Source organism: Panthera uncia (genome assembly GCF_023721935.1).
Source record: "Panthera uncia isolate 11264 chromosome B2 unlocalized genomic scaffold, Puncia_PCG_1.0 HiC_scaffold_24, whole genome shotgun sequence".
Taxonomy (NCBI): Eukaryota; Metazoa; Chordata; class Mammalia; order Carnivora; family Felidae; genus Panthera; species Panthera uncia.
The window spans coordinates 10,117,993-10,137,067 of NW_026057580.1; the positions used below are offsets into that span (position 1 = coordinate 10,117,993).

Below are 19,075 nucleotides of genomic sequence, written 5' to 3' on the forward strand. Positions count from 1 at the left end.
GGAAAGGAAAGGAAAGGAAAGGAAAGGAAAGGAAAGGAAAGGAAAGGAAAGGAAAGGAAAGATAACCTTTACCATCTCTCCCCACTTACTCCCTGCCCCTCAGGATTCACTGGCTCCCGGTGTGAGGAGGACATCGATGAGTGTGGAAGCTCTCCCTGTGCCAACGGTGGGCAGTGCCAGGACCAGCCTGGATCATTCCATTGCGAGTGTCCTCCAGGTAGACCAGTGCTCAAACACTGGAGGGAAGAGTGGGGGCCAAGTGCAGACTCCCCTGCAGGTCCCTGACCCTCCTGCTGTGCCATAGGCTTTGAAGACCCTCGCTGTCAGACCGAGGTGGATGAGTGTCTGAGTGGCCCATGCCCCACTGGAGCAAGCTGCCTGGATCTCCCAGGAGCCTTCTTTTGCCTCTGCCCCTCTGGCTTCACAGGTAAGCAGGGGAGGTGTTAGAAAGGACTGGCAGGATAGTTGAGTCCATTAGGGGTGGAGCAGAGGTCATTGCTGGATATTCAAGGGTTGGAATGTAAAAAGAGAATGAGAATGGAACCCCTTCAAATTATTCAATGCAAAACCTGCACAACCTGAGGCTGACAGCAGGTGTTATTTACAGGGCCCACACTGGGCCCAACATGAATGGTGTGATTAGGGTTCAGAAACAGGATGGGGTTCAAGAGGAAGCCATTCATTTGCTTATTTAGAATGTATTAAGTGCCTACTATGCACAGCCAGACACAGACACAAGTTGATAAGAGACCTGCTCTCCTCAAGTGGCTTTAAATCTAGTGCAGAGTGGGGCGCCTGGGTGGCGCAGTCGGTTAAGCGTCCGACTTCAGCCAGGTCACGATCTCGCGGTCCGTGAGTTCGAGCCCCGCGTCAGGCTCTGGGCTGATGGCTCGGAGCCTGGAGCCTGTTTCCGATTCTGTGTCTCCCTCTCTCTCTGCCCCTCCCCCGTTCATGCTCTGTCTCTCTCTGTCCCAAAAATAAATAAAAAACGTTGAAAAAAAAAATTTAAAAAATCTAGTGCAGAGAGACCAAGAAGTCTCCTGTTGGTTATAGCCACAGGTGCTCTGAGAGAGGACTGCACAGGATTCTATAAGAGCACAAAAGACCAGCCAACCAGACTAGAGATGAGAAGGCTTCATGAGGAGGTAATGGCTGAGCTGAGTCTGGAAGAATGAGTAGGAGTTTGTCAAGACAGAATGATTACATGTTTTAGCTACAGGTAACTGCATTGCAAAATGATGCCATGCAGGAGCCTGTGTGCCATTCTGAGGAAGTTAGACAGTATCCTGAGGCAACAGGGAGCCACTGAAGGACAGGTTCGTGGGGAGTGAGCAAGTCATATGTAAAAAGTGGCTTTGGCCCCATCAAGGACATAGAGGGACTCTGTTTTCCCTCTGACCCATCTCCCCACCCCAGGTCATCTCTGTGAGGTTCCCCTGTGTGCCCCCAACCTGTGCCAGCCCAAGCAAAAATGCCAAGATCAGGAAGACAAGGCCCACTGCCTCTGCCCTGATGGAAGCCCTGGCTGTGCCCCCGTTGAGGACAACTGCACCTGCCACCACGGACACTGCCAGAGGTAACCTTCCACTGTCCTCTGGGTCCTCCTCAGCTAGGCCAGGGAGAGACAACCGGTGAGGGGTGAGTCTGCAAGAAATGACCAATAGGGAAGAAGAAGGAAATGGCGAAGTTCTGAGGTCAAAGCCAAGGTGAGGGATCCACTAGTGAGTGCTATCCTGTGAGGGGAGAGTTCATAAATAACAGGAGAAACGGAGGGCTAGAGGGTCAGAACAGGAAGAAAAACATGAAATCCCAGGACCAATTAATCATACATTAGAGGGGTACCTGGGTGGTTCAGTCGGTTGAGCGTCCGACTTTGGCTCAGGTCATGATCTCACAGTTCATGAGTTCAAGCCCCGCGTCCAAGCTGTGCTGACAGCTCGGAGCCTGGAGCCTGCTTCAGATTCTGTGTCTCCCTCTCTCTCTCTCTGCCCTTCTCCCACTCTTACTCTGTCTCTCTCTCTCTCTCTCTCTCTCTCTCAAAAATAAAAAATTGAGAAATTTGAAAAAAAAATCATATATTAGACAAATATTGAACATCTACTATGGGTGTATCCTTTTCCAGGCACTGGAGGAATAGCACAGAACAAAAGAGACAAAGTGTCTGTTCTCATGGAGCTCTCATTCTAATGAGGAAAGACAGATAATAAACAAATTATAGAAGAAATGTATATACATATTCATACATATAGTCGGAGAAAACAAGCAGGAGGCAAGTATGGAAGGGGGAAAATGCTGAGAACAGAGCCACTGAAGAAGGGGACCAGACTCTCAGGGCCAAAAAAAAGAAGAGATCAGGGGGCTGGGTGGCTCAGTTGGTTCAAAGTCCAACTCTTGACCTCAGCTCAGGATGTGATCTCAGGGTGGTGAGTTCAGGTCCCACGTTGGGCTCCAGACTGGATTGGACTCCAGAATGGGCGTGAAGCCTACTTAAAAACAGAAGAGGTGCCTGGATGGCTCAGTCAGTTAAGCATCTGACTTCGGCTCAAGTTGTGATCTCACGGCTGACAGCTCAGAGCCTGGAGCCTGCCTCAAATTCTGTGTCTTCCTCTCTCTCTGCCCCTCCCCCACTCACACCCTGTCTCTCTCTCTCTCTCTCTCTCTCTCTCTCTCTCTCTCTCTCTCCTCAATCTCTCTCTCTCAAAAATAATAATTAAAAAGAAAAAAAAAAAGAAATTTATAGGGGTCTAACCAATGATGGGGAGTGGGGAGGGGAGAAGAAAAAATCACCAGAAGAAGAAAAACACCCTTCTTTTTCTCGTTATGACCAGATCCTCATGTGTGTGTGATGTGGGATGGACAGGATCAGAATGTGAAGCAGAGCTAGGGGGCTGCATCTCCACGCCCTGTGCGCATGGGGGCACCTGCCACCCCCAGCCCTCGGGCTACAACTGTACCTGCCCCACAGGCTACACAGGTGAGGCCCTTCCCAAACCACAGACATTCTGGGCTGGCCACCTCTAATCAAGAGCAAGACCAGTAGAGGCATGTGTCCAAGGCCTCTGGGTCTTGGTCACCACCAAGGAGAACTGGGCATGTGCTGCAGGGACCACAGGCGATATGCAGGAGGTGGTAAGAAAAGAAAAGAGGTTGGATGGAAGACAAAAGGGATGGGGATGAGGAAAAGGAAGGGGAGATAAGTGGAGGAAGACAGAGAGAAGAGGATGCCCTTTCTCAGACCCCACTCATTTCCCTCAGGCCCCACCTGCAGCGAGGAGCTAACAGCTTGTCACTCAGGGCCCTGTCTCAACGGTGGCTCCTGTAGCCCCAGCCCTGGGGGCTATTCCTGCACCTGCCCTCGGAGCCACACTGGGCCCCGCTGCCAGACAAGCACTGACCACTGTGCCTCTGGTGAGTACCTACCATGTTCTGGGGCTGGGCCACAGGTGGATGGAGGAACTGGTCAGGGTGTGTTGGTGCCGTCTGATAAAAATCAACTGGCCACCACGAGCTGCAGTTTTGATGGGGGCAGCAGGGAGTGCGTGTATGTCCTGTGCGGGGTGTGACTAAGGTCACAGGCCAGGTATGGGTAAGGAACCCAACCCCTCACAGCCTCCTCTCTCCAGCCCCGTGCCTCAATGGGGGTACCTGTGTGAACAGGCCTGGCACCTCCTCCTGCCTCTGTGCTGCGGGCTTCCAAGGCCCACGCTGTGAGGGAAGGACCCGTCCTAGCTGTGCAGACAAGTGAGCAAAGACCCCTAGAGGAAGGGAAGGGGCCCCTCAGCCTTCCCACCCTTCCTGTCCATCTCCTCTGGGGCTCCAGGCTGCCTTGAATTCCACATCCCACATCCTTTCACTATGACTCCCTTTCTGGTTTCCTATCTCATCACCGCGTCACACACGCCCTCCCCTTTGGTTGCCGGGACTGCCTCCCACCATGCCTTGTCTCTGTCCTGTCCAGCCCCTGTAGGAACAGGGCAACCTGCCAAGATGGCCCTCAGGGTCCCCACTGCCTCTGCCCCCCTGGCTACACAGGAGACAGCTGCCAGGTGAGGGGTGCTGAGCCAAGTGTGCTGAGGAGGGCGGTGGCTGAAGGGCTCTAGTGGGAGGGTCTCAGGGACTAGAAGAGCAGGGAGCTTGGGAAGGTAACCACATGAAAGTGGAATCTGGGAGTTGAGCTCTAGCTTGAGGTTTGCATGGAGTAGAAGTAATGAAAGGATTTCTGATCCCAGGAACTGTTCTGGGATGTGGAGGGGTGGGGGAGGGAGGCTATCACCTGGCCACAGACCATTCAGGAGAGAGCTTGAGAGGTAAGGATTTTGAGCAGCTGGCAGAAGACCATCTCTGGGCCTGAACATATGACACTCAGTCTTGCCCCATGCTCTCTCCTAAACCTCAGACTCTGGTGGACATCTGTGCCCAGAAGCCCTGTCCACACAATTCCCACTGCCTCCAGACTGGGCCCTCCTTCCAGTGCCTGTGCCTCCAGGGATGGACCGGGCCTCTCTGCAACCTTCCGCTGTCCTCCTGCCAGAAGGCCGCTTTGAGCCAAGGTACTAACCCAAGGACCAACTGGGGAACAGATGAAGAGAGAAAGGGTGTCCCTCTACCCGATCCCTAAGGGCATCCACATACAACCTTTGACCAAAACAACCAACTAAGAGTCAAAGTAACACAGACCAACCACTACTGCTGATTCTATAGCTCAGCCCTCCTATCACCATGCTCAAAGCAACTCAAGCAACACCAACCAACCCAGACAACAAGACTCCAGTTTATCACAACCACTGACACATAACTCCATGTGAAGCAACTCAACTCTGTCACTATCATCATAACTCAGCTAGAATGGATCACACTTAACCCAACTTCACTCAACTGCTGCTCCCAATCATTTTGATGTTATGCCAACCCCCTTGTGAAAGAATACCCCCCCTCATTCAAATGAGGTTTAATATGAGCAGAACTCAGGAAAGAGACTACTGTGGGGTTAGGGGTTGGGAATCACAGTGAGAAAACATCACAGGATGCCAATTCAGGGGACAGACTTAGGCACCTAAAGTTTCCTCTGAGTTCTTTCTTCCTTGAGACTTGTTTTAAGCCACGAATACAGTTGCTTATAATGCTCTAATAAGTTTAACAAGAGGTATCTCTCTCCATTCTGGCAGAACAGGCAGGAGGGGGATCTTGATGACTTAATCTCTTCAGCACCAGAATTTATTGACTCCTCAGGCTCCAAGTGGCCTCCACCCACCCCAGGAATGTCAGTGATCCCCATGAGCCTCTCTGCTCTGTGTCTGGGACCCCTGAGAACCTAACTTAGCTTTGTCTATCCCTGTTTGCCTTTCTTCTCAGGCACAGAAGTTTCTTCCCTGTGCCAGAATGGAGGTCTCTGCATCGACAGTGGCTCCTCCTATTTCTGCCACTGCCCCCCTGGATTCCAAGGCAGCGTATGTCAGGACAGGGTGAACCCATGTGAGTCCAGGCCCTGCCAACATGGGGCCACATGCATGGCCCAGCCCACTGGGTATCTCTGCCAGGTAAGCCAGTCTAGAGGAGAGCAGTAGGGAAGACAAGCGTGGGTGGATGTGGGAAAAGTAGTTGAGGGGGCATGTAGTGATGTATTCATTTCCCTTTCCTTTACCCACATACCCAACCAACCACCAAGTCATGCCATTTTGCCTCCTAAATCTTTCTCAATTCTGTCCTTCCTCCTTCACCCTTTGTCCCACTGCCTCAGTCTAGGCCTTTGCTGCCTTCCACCCGGACACATGGAGCACCCTCCTATTGTCCCTGCCTCCCCACTTGTCCACCTATAGGCTCAACCTTTACTCCACTACCAGGGTGTTCTGTTGAAAACGTTAAGCTGACCTGTCACTCCCCTGCTTAAAACCCTTCAGTGGCTGCCCACCTCTTTTTAAAAAAAAAAAAAATTTTTTTAATGTTTATTTATTTTTGACAGAGAGAGACAGAGCATGAGCGGGGGAGGGGCAGAGAGCGAGGGAGACACAGAATCCGAAGCAGGCTCCAGGCTCTGAGCTGTCAGCACAGAGCCCGACACGGGGCTAGAACTCACAGACCGCGAGATCATGACCTGACCCTAAGTCAGACGCCCAAATGACTGAGCCACCCAGGCACCCCATTGTGGCTCTCTGATAGTGAAATCTAAGGCCAGCGTGACCCAGCCTTGCCTGCCTCTTAGGTCTCATGTCCCCACATCCCCGCCCTCCTACTCTCTGCTCTAGCTGCTGTTGGCTTCCCTACACACCCCTTATACTGGCTCTCCAGTGTCCTTCCCCACCCACTTCCACTGGACAGTGCTCAAGAGGTGCCTTCCTCAGGGAAATGTCCCTAACTTCTCTCCAGACTGGGTTTGGGCCTCTCCCTCGTGGTTCAGGTCACTGAGCAGAAGAGGCAAAGCTGGGATTCAAGTCCAAGCAGCCTGATGCCTGTACTCAGAAGGCTGACTTTGGATAAAAGGTGTGATGCAAATCCCCCAACCACCCTCTTTAACTTTTTAATTTTATTCTTTAACTTTTTATTATGACCATTTTCAAACATACACAAAAGCAGTGTACTAATTAGTAGCAAACACCCCTTCACTCAACACTCAGCTTTACCTCCCCTTTCCTGAGACTCCTTCCCTCTGATATCTCCAAGATACCCCCTCACCCTCTTCTCCCAGCCCTCCAGCCACTCCTCACACTCTCTGTAATTCCCTTTTGCTCCACCTTTCTGAAGCCTGGTACTGCATTCTTACATGCTCTCCTTCCTCTTGCAAGAACTCAGCACATGGTACAGACCTCATCGATGACCTTCTCCCACTAGCAGAAAGGTAAACAATTGGAAAATGGCTAAGGGTACTGGTTATGAAGTCACAGACTTGCACTGAATCCCAGCTCTGCCACCTGCTAGCCGAGTCATGCAGTCTTTCCAGGAATCATTTGCCTTTTCTGCAAAGTGAGAATCAAATGAGATAATTCACATACAAGTTTGTTGGGAGGGTTTTATGAGCTTATGTATAGAAATCATGCAATAAATGCTAGCTGTCTCTCTGGTTTACTGAAAACGTCATGGAAGCAGGGATGAGTTCTAATTTTCATGTTCCTAGTGCCTACAATAGTGCCTGGCACGAAGTAGGCATTCAATAAACACTTACAAATTAATTAAGAAAGCATGACAGAGCCTGGGGGTGAGGCGTGTGATTGGGGGAGGGAGGTCTTACCAAAAACAGAACTATGTTTAATAGCATTGTATCATAAGATGGTTTGGGACTGCTGGAGCGGTTAAATTGCCCACTATTGAACAAGGGTATAGCGTGGAGTTGAGATACAAGGGTGAAGCTACGCAGGGCTGTGATGGATGATCAGTTGAGTGATACTCTGAACTGGAAGGTAGGGAAGGGATTGGGCAGACTGTCTTGAGCTGGCTCCCCTGTACTGTTTAGATGGGCTGGATTATTGGTTCCCTGTCTGACCCTCTTTGCCCGCAGTGTGCCCCAGGCTACAATGGAGAGAACTGCTCAAAGGAATCCAACGCTTGTCAATCCCAGCCCTGTCACAACCATGGGACCTGCACCCCCAAACCTGGAGGCTTCTACTGCACCTGCCCTCCAGGTTTTGTGGGGCTGCGCTGTGAAGGGGACGTAGATGAGTGTCTGGACCAGCCCTGCCACCCCCCAGGCACTGCAGCCTGCCACTCTCTGGCCAATGCCTTCTACTGCCAATGTCTGCCTGGATACACGGGTGAGGCCTGGGAGGGTGTGTGTAGGCATCTCTGTGGCACAGCTGAGTTGACAACCCCCACCCACAAGGCAGCCTAGTCATCATGTCCATCCCCCTGCCTCCCCACCCCAGGGAATATGCCCCAGGATCCCTTCCTGTGCAGGTAGTACTGGGTCAATTCCCAGTAATGAGCTAGGAAGGGGGCAATGACTGAAGTAGCGTATGACATCTAACCCCACCCCACCACAGGCCAGTGGTGTGAAGTGGAGACAGACCCTTGCCAGAGCCAGCCCTGCTCCAACGGAGGGTCTTGTGAGACGACAGCAGGACCACCCCTGGGTTTCACCTGCCACTGCCTCCAGGTAAGTAACCACAAAGCAGTCTTCTCTGTTTCCCCCAACACTGGTGCCAGGTGAGGATGCCTGAGTGGGATCCTAGAGGGGAGTCTAGGGAGCACTGGAGTGGGAATTATTGATGAGAACCAGCCCATGTTAATGGCGAGGAGTGGCTCTCAGAAGCAGTTCAGGGGGGCAGGCAGGATCAGGTGTTAGCATGAATGGATTTTCAGAAATCATTGGCACTGCCTAAGGTAAGGCCCCAGAGTCAAGCTGGGTGACCTTGGGTAAGTTCTTTTACGTGTGTGTGTGTGTGTGTGTGTGTGCGTGTGCGTGGACCTCAGATGCATGAAATCAGGTTAATCATAAGCCTTTGTTCATGATACACTATCATCATTGGTTTGTGCATGGCCTTCTTTTTATTATTCTTACAACATAATACCCAGGAACCTAACCTAAGAATTACAACAGTAACGATGACTCACATGTACTTATGTCTTCCTCTATCCTCTTCCCCTTCCAGAGAAAGAGAGTTTATCACCCTATGTCCAAGGATTAAGATAATATTCATTTAATACCACTCTATTAAGTGTTTAGTCTTCCAGGTTGTTGCACACAGCGGTGGTTCGTCCGTTTTCACTGTGTAATATGTCATTATGTGAAAAACCATGGACCATGGTTTCAACATCTATAAAATGATTTGATATAAACTTGATGTTCTCTGAGGCCCCTTCCAGATATGAGATTCTAGGACCATCTGAGTTATCTTAACCTGAGAGTTTGCTTGGGGGGGGGGGGGGGGGGGGGGGGGGGGGGGGGGGGGGAGAGTGGGAAGAATAATACAAGGGCCTTCCCCAACATCTCTCTCCTCTCCACAGGGTTTTGAGGGCCCCACCTGCAACCACAAAGCCCCCTCCTGTGGCCACCACCACTGCCACCACGGTGGCCTGTGTCTGCCCTCCCCCAAGCCTGGCTTCCCACCCCGCTGTGCCTGCCTCAATGGCTACGGGGGCCCTGACTGCCTGACCCCACCTGCTCCTCATGGCTGTGGCCCTCCTTCTCCATGCCTACACAATGGCAGTTGCTCAGAGATCCCTGGGCTGGGGTCCCCAGCCTTCCGATGCTCCTGCCCTCCCAGCTCTCCAGGGCCCCGGTGTCAGAGGCCTGGAGCAAAGGGATGTGAGGGCAGAGGTGGAGATGGGGCCTGTGATGCTGGCTGCAGCGGCCCTGGAGGAAATTGGGATGGGGGAGACTGCTCCCTGGGGGTCCCGGACCCCTGGAAGGGCTGCCCTTCCCACTCCCGGTGTTGGCTTCTCTTCCGGGATGGGCAGTGCCACCCACAGTGTGACTCTGCAGAGTGTCTGTTTGATGGCTACGACTGTGAGACTCCTCCAGCCTGCACGTGAGCCTAAAACCCTGACTTCAGGTTGGGGGTGGGGAGGCCTCTAAGTTACAGTGTGACCACAGCCTCAGGCTCCAGGCAGTTGCCACCCTTGATAACCATTGCCAAGTAGGGGTGGAAGACACTAGGCTCCAGCCCAGGGGAATAGGGCAGCATCAATATTTAACATGGGGACCAGGAAGGAGGGCACTGCCTCTGTCTGGGCTCCTAAGAGTTGTGAGAGCTCTGGCCTCAAGCCTCTCTAAGACCTGTTGCCATGGAGTGTCTCCCCTAACAACCAGCACTCCTGAGGGAAAAGGTCTTTGGACTCTCCTTCAGGGAGACAGGAGAGCTTGGGAGGGTAGGGAGAAGGGACAGTCTTAGGAAACAAGGGTGTCATAGACATTAGAGTGTCTCAACTACCTACCACCCAGGGCCTGACTAAGCCCATTGCTCTGGAGCTGTACCCACTTAGCAACCTGTGCCCTAGAGGCAGTGGAATATCAGGCATCTCTCTGGAACGAAGAAGGGGGTCAAGTTTCTTTGGGGATCCTGAGTCCCTCTCTCCTCACCCCCATCCCAGCCACATTCTGCAGTGTTGCAGCCTTTCTCACAGTGCTCATTGTGGAAGTGATCACGGCAGTACTGGTCATAGGCTGGACTGTGGGGTGACTGCAGGCCCAAAGATGGAGATTCGGAATGGGGGCCCTCCCTGGCCCTGCTGGTGGTGCTGAGCCCCCCAGCCCTGGACCAGCAGCTGCTTGCCCTGGCCCGGGTGCTATCCCTGACTCTGAGAGTGGGGCTCTGGGTAAGGAAGGACAGTGATGGCAAGGATATGGTGTACCCCTATCCTGGGACCCAGGCCGAAGAGGAGCTAGGAGGAACCCTGGATCCCTCTCATCAGGAGAGAGCAGCCCCTCAAACACAGCCTGGAGGCAAGGAGACAGACTCTCTCAGCACTGGGTAAGAAGGCCGGGCAGGAGGATGGGGCAGACACTAGTTTTTTAATGGGTGGAGGGAAGGGAGCCAGCAAGCAACACACAGGACTCTAAGGCGCCTCCCCCACAGGTTTGTGGTAGTGATGGGTGTGGATTTGTCCCGCTGTGGCCCTGACCACCCTGCATCCCGCTGTCCCTGGGACCCTGGGCTCCTGCTCCGCTTCCTTGCTGCAATGGCTGCCGTGGGGGCCCTGGAGCACCTACTGCCAGGACCGCTGCTGGCTGCCCATCCTCGTGCTGGCACTGGTAGGTGACCCCCTGTCATTTCCGCTGACTTTGCTCCCAGACCCCCTTTCATGCCAGCAACGAGCAATGGAGGCCAAATGACATGGGATTGCAGGGACCCCAAATGTTCTGTGTGGAGACTTTACCCTCGTGAACCTCTCATTCTCTAATTGGCTCTCCTCATGACCCATTTGCTCTCCAGTCTCCTCCCTTATTTCCCGAAGTACTTTATCCTAACCTTTACCATTGACTTCCCACAAACCTTGGGTTCTGGTCTATCCTGTCTACTAAGTCCAATCATCCCTCTGCCAAACAGCTCACAGTACATGAAAGAACTCCTATAGCACTTATGAGGTGCCAGACCTTGCTCTAAGCGCTTTATAACATTAACTCATTTAATCCTTCCAACAATGCCACGAGGCAGGTACAATTATTGTTCCCACTTTACAGATGGGGAAACTGAAACAAAAAGAAGTTACTGCACTTGCCCGAAGGTCTCACAGTAGTACTCAGCCTCACCAGAAATGGTCTCTTTTTGTGACTGTGTCTCTCCCACCAGCACCACCAACCAACCAGCTTCCCTGGCCTGTGCTGTGCTCACCAGTGGCTGGGGTGCTCCTCCTGGCCCTTGGGGCTCTTCTCGTCCTTCAGCTCATCCGGCGGCGGCGCCGTGAGCATGGGGCCCTCTGGCTGCCCCCTGGGTTCATTCGAAGGCCTCGAACTCAGCCCACTCCCCGCAGACGCCGGCCTCCCCTGGGTGAAGATAGCATTGGCCTCAAGTAAGAGTGAGGATGAACCCAGGCTCTGGGAAAGACTCTTTCTTGTGGAGATTGATGATCAGAAGTTGATGACAGAGGAAGGGGAGGGGGGAAAGAAGGCTGCTGGAAATCCTGGGGACCCTGAAGGTCCCCTACCCACACACCCCCTTCCAGGGCACTGAAGCCTGAGGCAGAAGTTGATGAGGATGGAGTTGTGATGTGCTCAGGCACCAAAGAAGGCGAAGAGGTGGGCCAGGTGAAACCACAGGGACAGAAATGGTCCTGAGGTGATGGTGGAGTTAAAGGGACAAGTCAACTTTCCTTCACTGATCCTTGTTCTGATCCCCAAGGCTGAGGAAGTGGCCTCACCCTCCAAGTGCCAGCTCTGTCCTCTGAGGGGTGACTGTCAGGAGCTTCCCCAGGCAGCCATGCTGACTCCTCCCCAGGAATCTGAGATGGATGTCCCTGACGTGGATACCCGCGGACCTGGTATGTAAGACAACCCAGATCAAGAAAAGGAAAACTCCCTTGGACTCTTCTAGAATCAGAAAGCCTTTTGATATTCGAACTGAAAAAAACTAACCTTAGAGTTAGTGCCTTAGAATTGTGGTTCTCAAAGTGTGGTCCCCAGACAGAAGAATCAGTTTCACCAGGGAAATTGTTAGAAATACAAATTCTCAGGCTCCACTCCAGAGCTATTGACTCAGAAATTCAAGATATTGGGAAATCTGTGTTTTAACCAGCCCTCCAGGTAAGTCTGATCCAGACTCAAGTTTGAGAACCACTGCCCTAGAATGTTAAAGAATTATGCCTACTTGCTCCTTTTACAGATGAGGAAACTGAAGCACAGAGAAAAGTAGAAAAGTCATTTGACTAAAGCCACATAAAATCAAGAGCCAGAGCTGGGCTTCCTGACACTTGAGGCTATGATTCTCCATTAACCTCCAAGTTCTCCTCCTACCCCAGTTATGTCCTTTTGATTGACTTGTCTCCCATCCCTCATGTCTCTCACCCACAGATGGGGTGACAGCCCTGATGTCAGCAGTTTGCTGTGGGGGAGTGGAGTCCAGGACCTTCCAGGGGTCATGGTTGGGAAGCCCTGAACCCTGGGAACCTCTGTTGGGTGGAGGGGCCTGTCCCCAGGCTCACACTGTGGGTACTGGGGAGACACCCCTGCACCTGGCTGCCCGATTCTCCCGGCCAACTGCTGCCCGCCGTCTCCTTGAGGCTGGAGCCAACCCCAACCAGCCAGACCGAGCAGGGCGCACCCCACTTCACACCGCTGTGGCTGCTGACGCTCGGGAGGTTTGCCAGGTCAGTGCACACTGGGATCGCTAAAGGGAACAGGGGGCAAACTCATAAGTAAACCTGGGCAAAAGCATCCCCTAGGGTTTGGCAGAGAGGAAGGTGATATGAGATTGGGGATCTGAAAGGAAAAACAACAGATAACTGAATATGGGTTTGGGGGTGGTTAAGAGTGTGAGGGACCTGAGCTAGCAGTCCAGAACATACCAGGGATCACTGCCCCCCTTTGACCCCCCAGCTCCTGCTCCGCAGCAGACAGACTGCAGTGGATGCACGGACAGAGGACGGGACCACAGCCCTGATGCTGGCCGCTAGGCTGGCGGTGGAGGACCTGGTTGAAGAACTGATTGCAGCCCAAGCAGATGTGGGGGCCAGAGATAAATGGGGTATGAATCCGGAGAGGTTGGAGTTGTGCTATGGAGAAATTGCACAGATGGGGTGTGAGTAAGAGGAAAAAAAAAAAAAAAAAAGTAAGCAGCTGAAGGACCAACTGGAGGCTGGGGTATTCCATCCCACCTAGCTGTCAGGGTGGTAAACCTGCGGTGTGGTGACAGTATAAAACGTTGTCTTCCCCTTTCATCCTGAACAACATACACACACTGCCCTAGTCCACTGGAAAATAGGCTGGGGAAGAAGTGTCTGTGAGAAGGGGGAAGGGTCTCGTGGGGGGAGGTCTCCCGGCCCCACCGTGCCCAGAACAATGCCCCATTGTCCCTCCCGCGCGCCGGTGACGTTACTAGAAGCAAGGCTTCCGGCCAACCGGCGGTCACCCAGGCAACACTTCCGCCTTTGAAGTAACCCAGCCAGCCCGAATAAGTCCTTCCCTCTAAACCAGAATCCGTGGGAAACAGGAACCCAGGCGTCTGGTCCCCAGCCTCTGGGTAACAACCTCCCATGTCGTCCCCTAGGAAAAACCGCGCTGCACTGGGCCGCCGCCGTGAACAACGCCCGGGCCGCCCGCTCCCTTCTCCAGGCCGGAGCCGATAAAGATGCCCAGGACGGCAGGGTTAGACCGAGAGTGGGCTCCCTACAAAAAAAAAAAGGAAAAGAAAGAAAAAGGAAGAGACAGGAAAGAGAGAAAGAAAGAAAGAAAGAAAGAAAGAAAGAAAGAAAGAAAGAAAGAGAAAGAAAAAGAAATTAAGAAAGAAAGAGAAAAAAGAAAACGAGCGTGGGAGAGGCAGAAAAAGCGGGAATGCCACGCAACCTGAATGGGGAGGGGCCAGTCGTCAAGAGAGTGGAGTCCGGAAGGGCCAGCCCTGTGGGCGTGGCCCTCCCTGATCTCGCCCTCTGGCTGTTTCTTCCGGTACAGGAGCAGACGCCGCTGTTCCTGGCGGCCCGAGAAGGGGCGGTGGAAGTAGCTCAACTGCTGCTGGGATTAGGAGCGGCCCGAGGACTGCGGGACCACGCCGGGCTAGCGCCCGGAGACATCGCTCGCCAGCGTAACCACTGGGATCTGCTGACGCTACTGGAGGGGGCGGGGTCACTGGAAGCGCGTCACAAAGCCACGCCCGGCCGCGGGGCGGGAGCCTTCCCGCGCTCGCGTACCGCGTCGGGAAGCTTGCCCCCGCGTCGGGGCGGGGCTCTGTCGCGCAACCGGACGCTGTCAGCTGGGGCTGGTCCGCGTGGGGGCGGAGCATGTCTGCAAACCCAGACTTTGTCATTAGAATGGGCTGCGCGTGGGGGTGGAGCCTATTCGCATTGCCGGAGCCCATCGAAAGGAGCAGGAGGCGGCCTGTCCCCCGGAGGCCGTAGGTTTTCTCCAGGCATGCGCGGGCCTCGGCCCAACCCTGCTGTAGTGCCAGGAAGATCCGGGGCCGCTTCCGGGGGCGGGGGTGGGGCCTCAGCCGACGATTGGCCCTGCGATTGGGTGACCCTGAGAGCCTGCGGCTCCAACACTCCAATCCCGCCTCCTTGCCTTACGCCGTCCCCGGAGCGGGGATCCCCTCAAGTCGCCTGGGATTCTCCAACCCACCAAGTAACACCTTTAAACGCGGGAGGCGAGGGTCAAAAATAGGACGCTACATGACAGGGATTCTAAAAATGAGCACCCATTATAGGACAGCCTGGAAACACTCCAGATTTTAAGATCCTGGATCCCCAAAAGTGAGGAGTCAAGAGTATTGTGTCCCTCCCAAAGTGACTATGCCCACTCCTCCTCGTCTTACACGTGGAGAAGCTGCAGCCCTGAATGAAGAGGGCCCAGCCCTTCTCCCAGAAAATAAGGGTGAGGAGCTACAGAAGGGTGGAGTGGAACCAATTACTACAAACGTAAAGGATGTAAGTTCTTTCCTGTATACGGTATCCAAAGGAAACCTCTGTCATCCACAAATAGCTGACAAATATTTACAGAGTACCTACTATGTGCCAGGCACTGTGTAGGTGCTGAAGTGTGTGAGCCAAGGGCCACTCCAGCTGATGACTCCTTGCACTTTACCCACTTCCCTCCTCAACAAACCATCCCAGGGATGAAGCGTCATTCTTCTCGCCACCACTATCTATTTAAGAACCTCAAATCTGTCATCCCATAATAAAGCTTATTTGAAGTGTTAACCTTTTTTTGGAAGAGTTGAGTGGAATGGGAAAAAATTCCACTCATGGGAATGGCTGCAAAGAGTCTTCAGAATTTTGTGCTCTAAGAACAAAGGCATCCCTTTAGGGGCCACCTGGGTGGTTCAGTTGGTTAAGCGTCTGACTCGATCTCAGGGTCATGAGTTCAGAGCCCTGCGCTGGGTGTGAAGCATACGTAGGGAGGAAAAAAAAAAAAAAAAAAGTCCTCTTTGGATGGAGGCTTTGAGTACAGTTCAAGAGCGAGAATAAGTAGATTTCCGGGATACTATTGTTATTTTAGAGTATCACCTGAAAGTAAGAGTCTCTAGTAGCCCAGGGAGAAACCACACATAACTAGGTATACCCTTTATCCTCTTCAAAGGGCATTTAGTTATGAGCACTTAGGAGATTCCTAAGGCCTCAAGTTAAGGCAGATGGAGAGAGCATCTCAAACATACACCTTTCAGAAACATGGTTACACCTCTTTAATGGTGATGGGCCTGAGACATGGAGGCATGAGGCATTTTGAAAGCTAATAGTAACTACCATTTATTGAGCATTCACTATATGCCAAATTATCGCACTTAATCCTCACATCAATTCTATAAGGTAGGTGCTATTAAAGCTCCATTTTACTCTTTGAGAAACTGAGGCACAGAGATTTTATTTGCCCAAGATTGCAAGGCATTAAGTGGTAGAACTAGATCTCTTGATCACTAGAGTTGACTTCATGCTCCAAGTCACTCAGCTGTAAACTTCATAATATGGCAGGTTGCCATTTAGAGGTCCCAAATATCTCTATCCTGTTCCCACCCTGGTGCCAGCTCGCCTGACCAGTATTGAGACCAAGCCAGGGAGAAGGTCATCTCCCTTTTCCATTTCTATACCCTTCATTCATAACCAGAGGAAAGTTTCCCCTGCCCCTTGTCTCATATTTGGTACATATCTTGTCCCCTGAATAGACTATAAGCACCTAGAGGGCAGGGATAACTATCCAACACATATTTATTGAATACTTACTGTGTGTTAGAGCCACTGCTAGGGGTATATGTACATGTTTGAGGGCCCAACATCCCTGGGTCTGAGTACTTTGCTTCCCATTGGAACCATGCCCCTCCCAGTCCCCATAGTCTGTGGGAAGCTGGGACACAGAAGAGGGACAAAGCCTACATCAGGGTCCTCTTAGGAAGGGGACCTGGGGGAGTGGGCGGGGGGGGGGGTTTCTGAGGAGTAAAACCACTTCCTGTGTAGCTAGTTCCTGTGTTGACAGAAAGAGCTGAAGGGGAGGAGGGGAGTGGAAAGAACAGAGCCTAGGGTTGAGGGACTACTGAAACTCTGGAGATGTGAAGACCAAGAGTCATTCTCTATGATAAACCCCCTCCACTACTGCAGCTGGAGACGCTTTTCCCAGTCTCTGTGCTCCCCTGGGGCAAGAGAGGTCGAGCAAGTAGTTTGGGTGGGAAAAGAGAACTAGAGGAAGTTGACAGGGATGGGCGGGGCCCGTGGGGGGGGCTGACCAGGAACCCAGCTTCCTGCTCAGTACCCAGGCATCCAGCCCCTGGCTCACCCCCACCCCTTCCAGCCCCCACTCCCCTCAGGAACCTAGGGTTCCAGCCCTCCTCCCAAATCCCAGCTGCCCCACATCCTCTTACCTCCCTCTCTCCCAGTGTCAGCCTCCCCAGCCCAGTGCGCAGCTCACCTGGTCACCATTCTCTTCTTCCTGGGGTCTCTCGGCCTCCATCCCCTGGAGGGGAGAAATTGATGGGGGTGGGGTAGCTGGGATTTGGGAGGAGGGAGGTAAGAGGATGTGGGGCAGGGACGCAGTGAAAGGGGACTCCGGGGACTTGGAAGGGCTTGGGCAAACTGAGGCAGGAACAGAGACACAGAAAGAGGAAATGGGCTGTCAGCCTAGCCCCCTGCCCACCACACCCCCACTTGATTGGACCGGATGTCTCCCAGCATCAGGGCCCCCATCAGGATGAGCATGGCTGGCCCCCTGTGAACACCACCACTCGGCCTTGGCGATCTGCTCCTCCGTCCCCTCCTCCTCCAGGGACCCGCCACACAGGTACCCTCACTGGCCCAGGGAGCTCCCTCACCTTGGTGCCCACATCCTTCCTGATCCCATTACCAAGGCCCTCTCCCCACCTCCTCCTGATTCCCCATTGCACCCCCTCAGCTCTCACTCCAAGTCATCTAGCACCACCACCCCTCCTGTCTGCCAACTTCTCTGGGTCTCTGAGCCCTACCCCTCCTCTCCCCAGCCCTGGGGCCCTGCTCGGCCTCCCTGCTCTCCCTGCAGACTGAGCTCCTTCTGGATTTGGTGGCTGAGGCCCAGTCCCGCCGCCTAGAGGAGCAAAGAGCCACCTTCCACATCCCCCAGAACCCCCCAAGCATAGCCCCAGCCCCACTTCGGCCTCTTGAGGACAGAGAACAGCTCTACAGCACTATCCTCAGTCACCAGGTGAGACACCTCCCCAGAAGGCAAGACCCATGCTTTCTGGTTTCTTGGCCCTTGTTCTCTTTTGGGCCCTACCCCTCCTCCCCACCATCTACCCCCTGGCCAGGCCCCGGTCCCTCCATCCCCATCACATGTATCCTACATACCCCCCTCGCCAGCCTTGGCTCCTTGCAAGGCCTGCCCCTCTTAAAATCTCAGCAACACCCTCCCTTCCCTCCACTCCTCTAGTGCCAGCGGATGGAAGCCCAGCGGTCAGAGCCTCCCCTACCCCCAGGGGGACAGGAGCTCCTGGAGTTGCTGCTGAGAGTTCAGGGTGGAGGTCGAATGGAGGAGCAAAGGTCCCGGCCCCCCACACATACCTGCTGAGACGTGAGCCCCTCCACCAGCCCCTCCACACTCCTGGGGCTCAAACCTGGGCAGCATGCCCTCAACCCCTGCTTGGCAGGGGCACCAGAGACTGGAAGACCCAGGAGAAATCTCAATATCCATCATCTTCATCCACCTTCCCGAGGAACAGAGGAGGTGAAAGTCCTGGGAATAGGGTAGGATGGTCATTTAACTCCCTCCCCCAGTACATGGGAGCTTGAAGCAGTGAGAAGATCCCAGCCACTGGGGAACACCCCACCCCCTCCCCTGATCCCAAGGAGTGGCTGGAAGTCTTGGTCCTGAGCTGTGGGGATACCCCCAGTAGTCTAGCCACTAGGCAGGATCTGAGGGCTCAGGCCTCCATCTCCCAAGAGAAGGCAAATCTCCCAAAGTTAGGACCTGAGAGACAGTTCCACCCTCCTTCCCAGTAATAAGAAAGGGAGAGAGGGCATTGAAAAAGGTAAGACCATTCGCCCACCCCACCACCAGCACTGCCACCCCAGGACTGAGGGGCCTACAGGCTGTGAATGGACACTTAGCACTGCCCACCCTCCCTCCCCACTGCTGCTCCGAGTCCGATGTTTTGGTTGTATGAATAAATGTAATTCTCCTCTGGACTGACGAAGACTGGTGTTTGGGGCTGCGGGTGGGGGGGGTGGGGGGGGCGAGGGGGGGATAGGAAGGTGAGGCCAAGAGGCCGCCTCTTTCCCTACTTTGGCGAGAGGCCAGCTCCCCTCCCTGGCTGGTTAATTACTGGCTTATTAAGCAGCGGTTGGAGACCTCCCTAATTATACCCCCCCAGCCCCCCCCTCCTGGTTTTAATTAAGTAGAACAGGGAGGGGAGTCATTAGGAGAAGAAATATAAACTGAGCTGTCTGTGAACCCAGGGATTCTAGGGGCCGGAGTCCACAACACCTAGATTCTCTAATTCAGAACCCAAGTTGCGGCCCCTGAGCCCCAATACGCCTCCCCCCCCCC

General features: G+C 53.5%; 2 protein-coding genes across 2 annotated transcripts in view; both read left to right on the forward strand.

Annotated features, from left to right (window-relative positions):
- The window catches only part of NOTCH4 (notch receptor 4), a 22,616-nt gene extending 7,343 nt beyond the window's left edge, over nt 1-15,273 (forward strand). The window contains exons 10-31 of the mRNA XM_049653201.1: nt 104-217; nt 305-427; nt 1,417-1,576; nt 2,829-2,974; nt 3,256-3,408; nt 3,624-3,741; nt 3,959-4,046; nt 4,397-4,550; nt 5,353-5,537; nt 7,490-7,742; nt 7,971-8,083; nt 8,935-9,458; nt 9,777-9,798; nt 10,093-10,400; nt 10,506-10,681; nt 11,220-11,439; nt 11,593-11,665; nt 11,769-11,907; nt 12,437-12,732; nt 12,962-13,109; nt 13,632-13,729; nt 14,033-15,273. Of these exons, the coding sequence (XP_049509158.1) occupies nt 104-217; nt 305-427; nt 1,417-1,576; nt 2,829-2,974; nt 3,256-3,408; nt 3,624-3,741; nt 3,959-4,046; nt 4,397-4,550; nt 5,353-5,537; nt 7,490-7,742; nt 7,971-8,083; nt 8,935-9,458; nt 9,777-9,798; nt 10,093-10,400; nt 10,506-10,681; nt 11,220-11,439; nt 11,593-11,665; nt 11,769-11,907; nt 12,437-12,732; nt 12,962-13,109; nt 13,632-13,729; nt 14,033-14,737 (4,316 nt within the window). The 3' untranslated portion in view covers nt 14,738-15,273. The remainder of the gene's footprint in view (nt 1-103; nt 218-304; nt 428-1,416; nt 1,577-2,828; nt 2,975-3,255; nt 3,409-3,623; nt 3,742-3,958; nt 4,047-4,396; nt 4,551-5,352; nt 5,538-7,489; nt 7,743-7,970; nt 8,084-8,934; nt 9,459-9,776; nt 9,799-10,092; nt 10,401-10,505; nt 10,682-11,219; nt 11,440-11,592; nt 11,666-11,768; nt 11,908-12,436; nt 12,733-12,961; nt 13,110-13,631; nt 13,730-14,032) is intronic.
- Nucleotides 14,866-18,546, forward strand: GPSM3 (G protein signaling modulator 3). The gene is made up of 4 exons (XM_049653203.1): nt 14,866-15,000; nt 17,101-17,338; nt 17,535-17,734; nt 17,960-18,546. The coding sequence occupies exons 1-4, from the start codon at nt 14,866-14,868 to the stop codon at nt 18,095-18,097; spliced, it is 711 nt and encodes a 236-aa protein (XP_049509160.1). The 3' UTR covers nt 18,098-18,546.
- The last annotated feature ends 529 nt before the right edge of the window (nt 18,547-19,075 follow it).

What these genes read in the sequence shown, in the direction of transcription:
- GPSM3 (XM_049653203.1), top strand. Translation starts at nt 14,866, where the DNA reads ATGCCCACTCCTCCTCGTCTTACACGTGGAGAAGCTGCAGCCCTGAAT. An exon ending in TTACTACAAACGTAAAGGAT is followed by an intron (nt 15,001 to 17,100) that starts GTAAGTTCTTTC and finishes ACGCAGTGAAAG; the next exon opens with GGGACTCCGGGGACTTGGAA. An exon ending in TCCAGGGACCCGCCACACAG is followed by an intron (nt 17,339 to 17,534) that starts GTACCCTCACTG and finishes TCCTCTCCCCAG; the next exon opens with CCCTGGGGCCCTGCTCGGCC.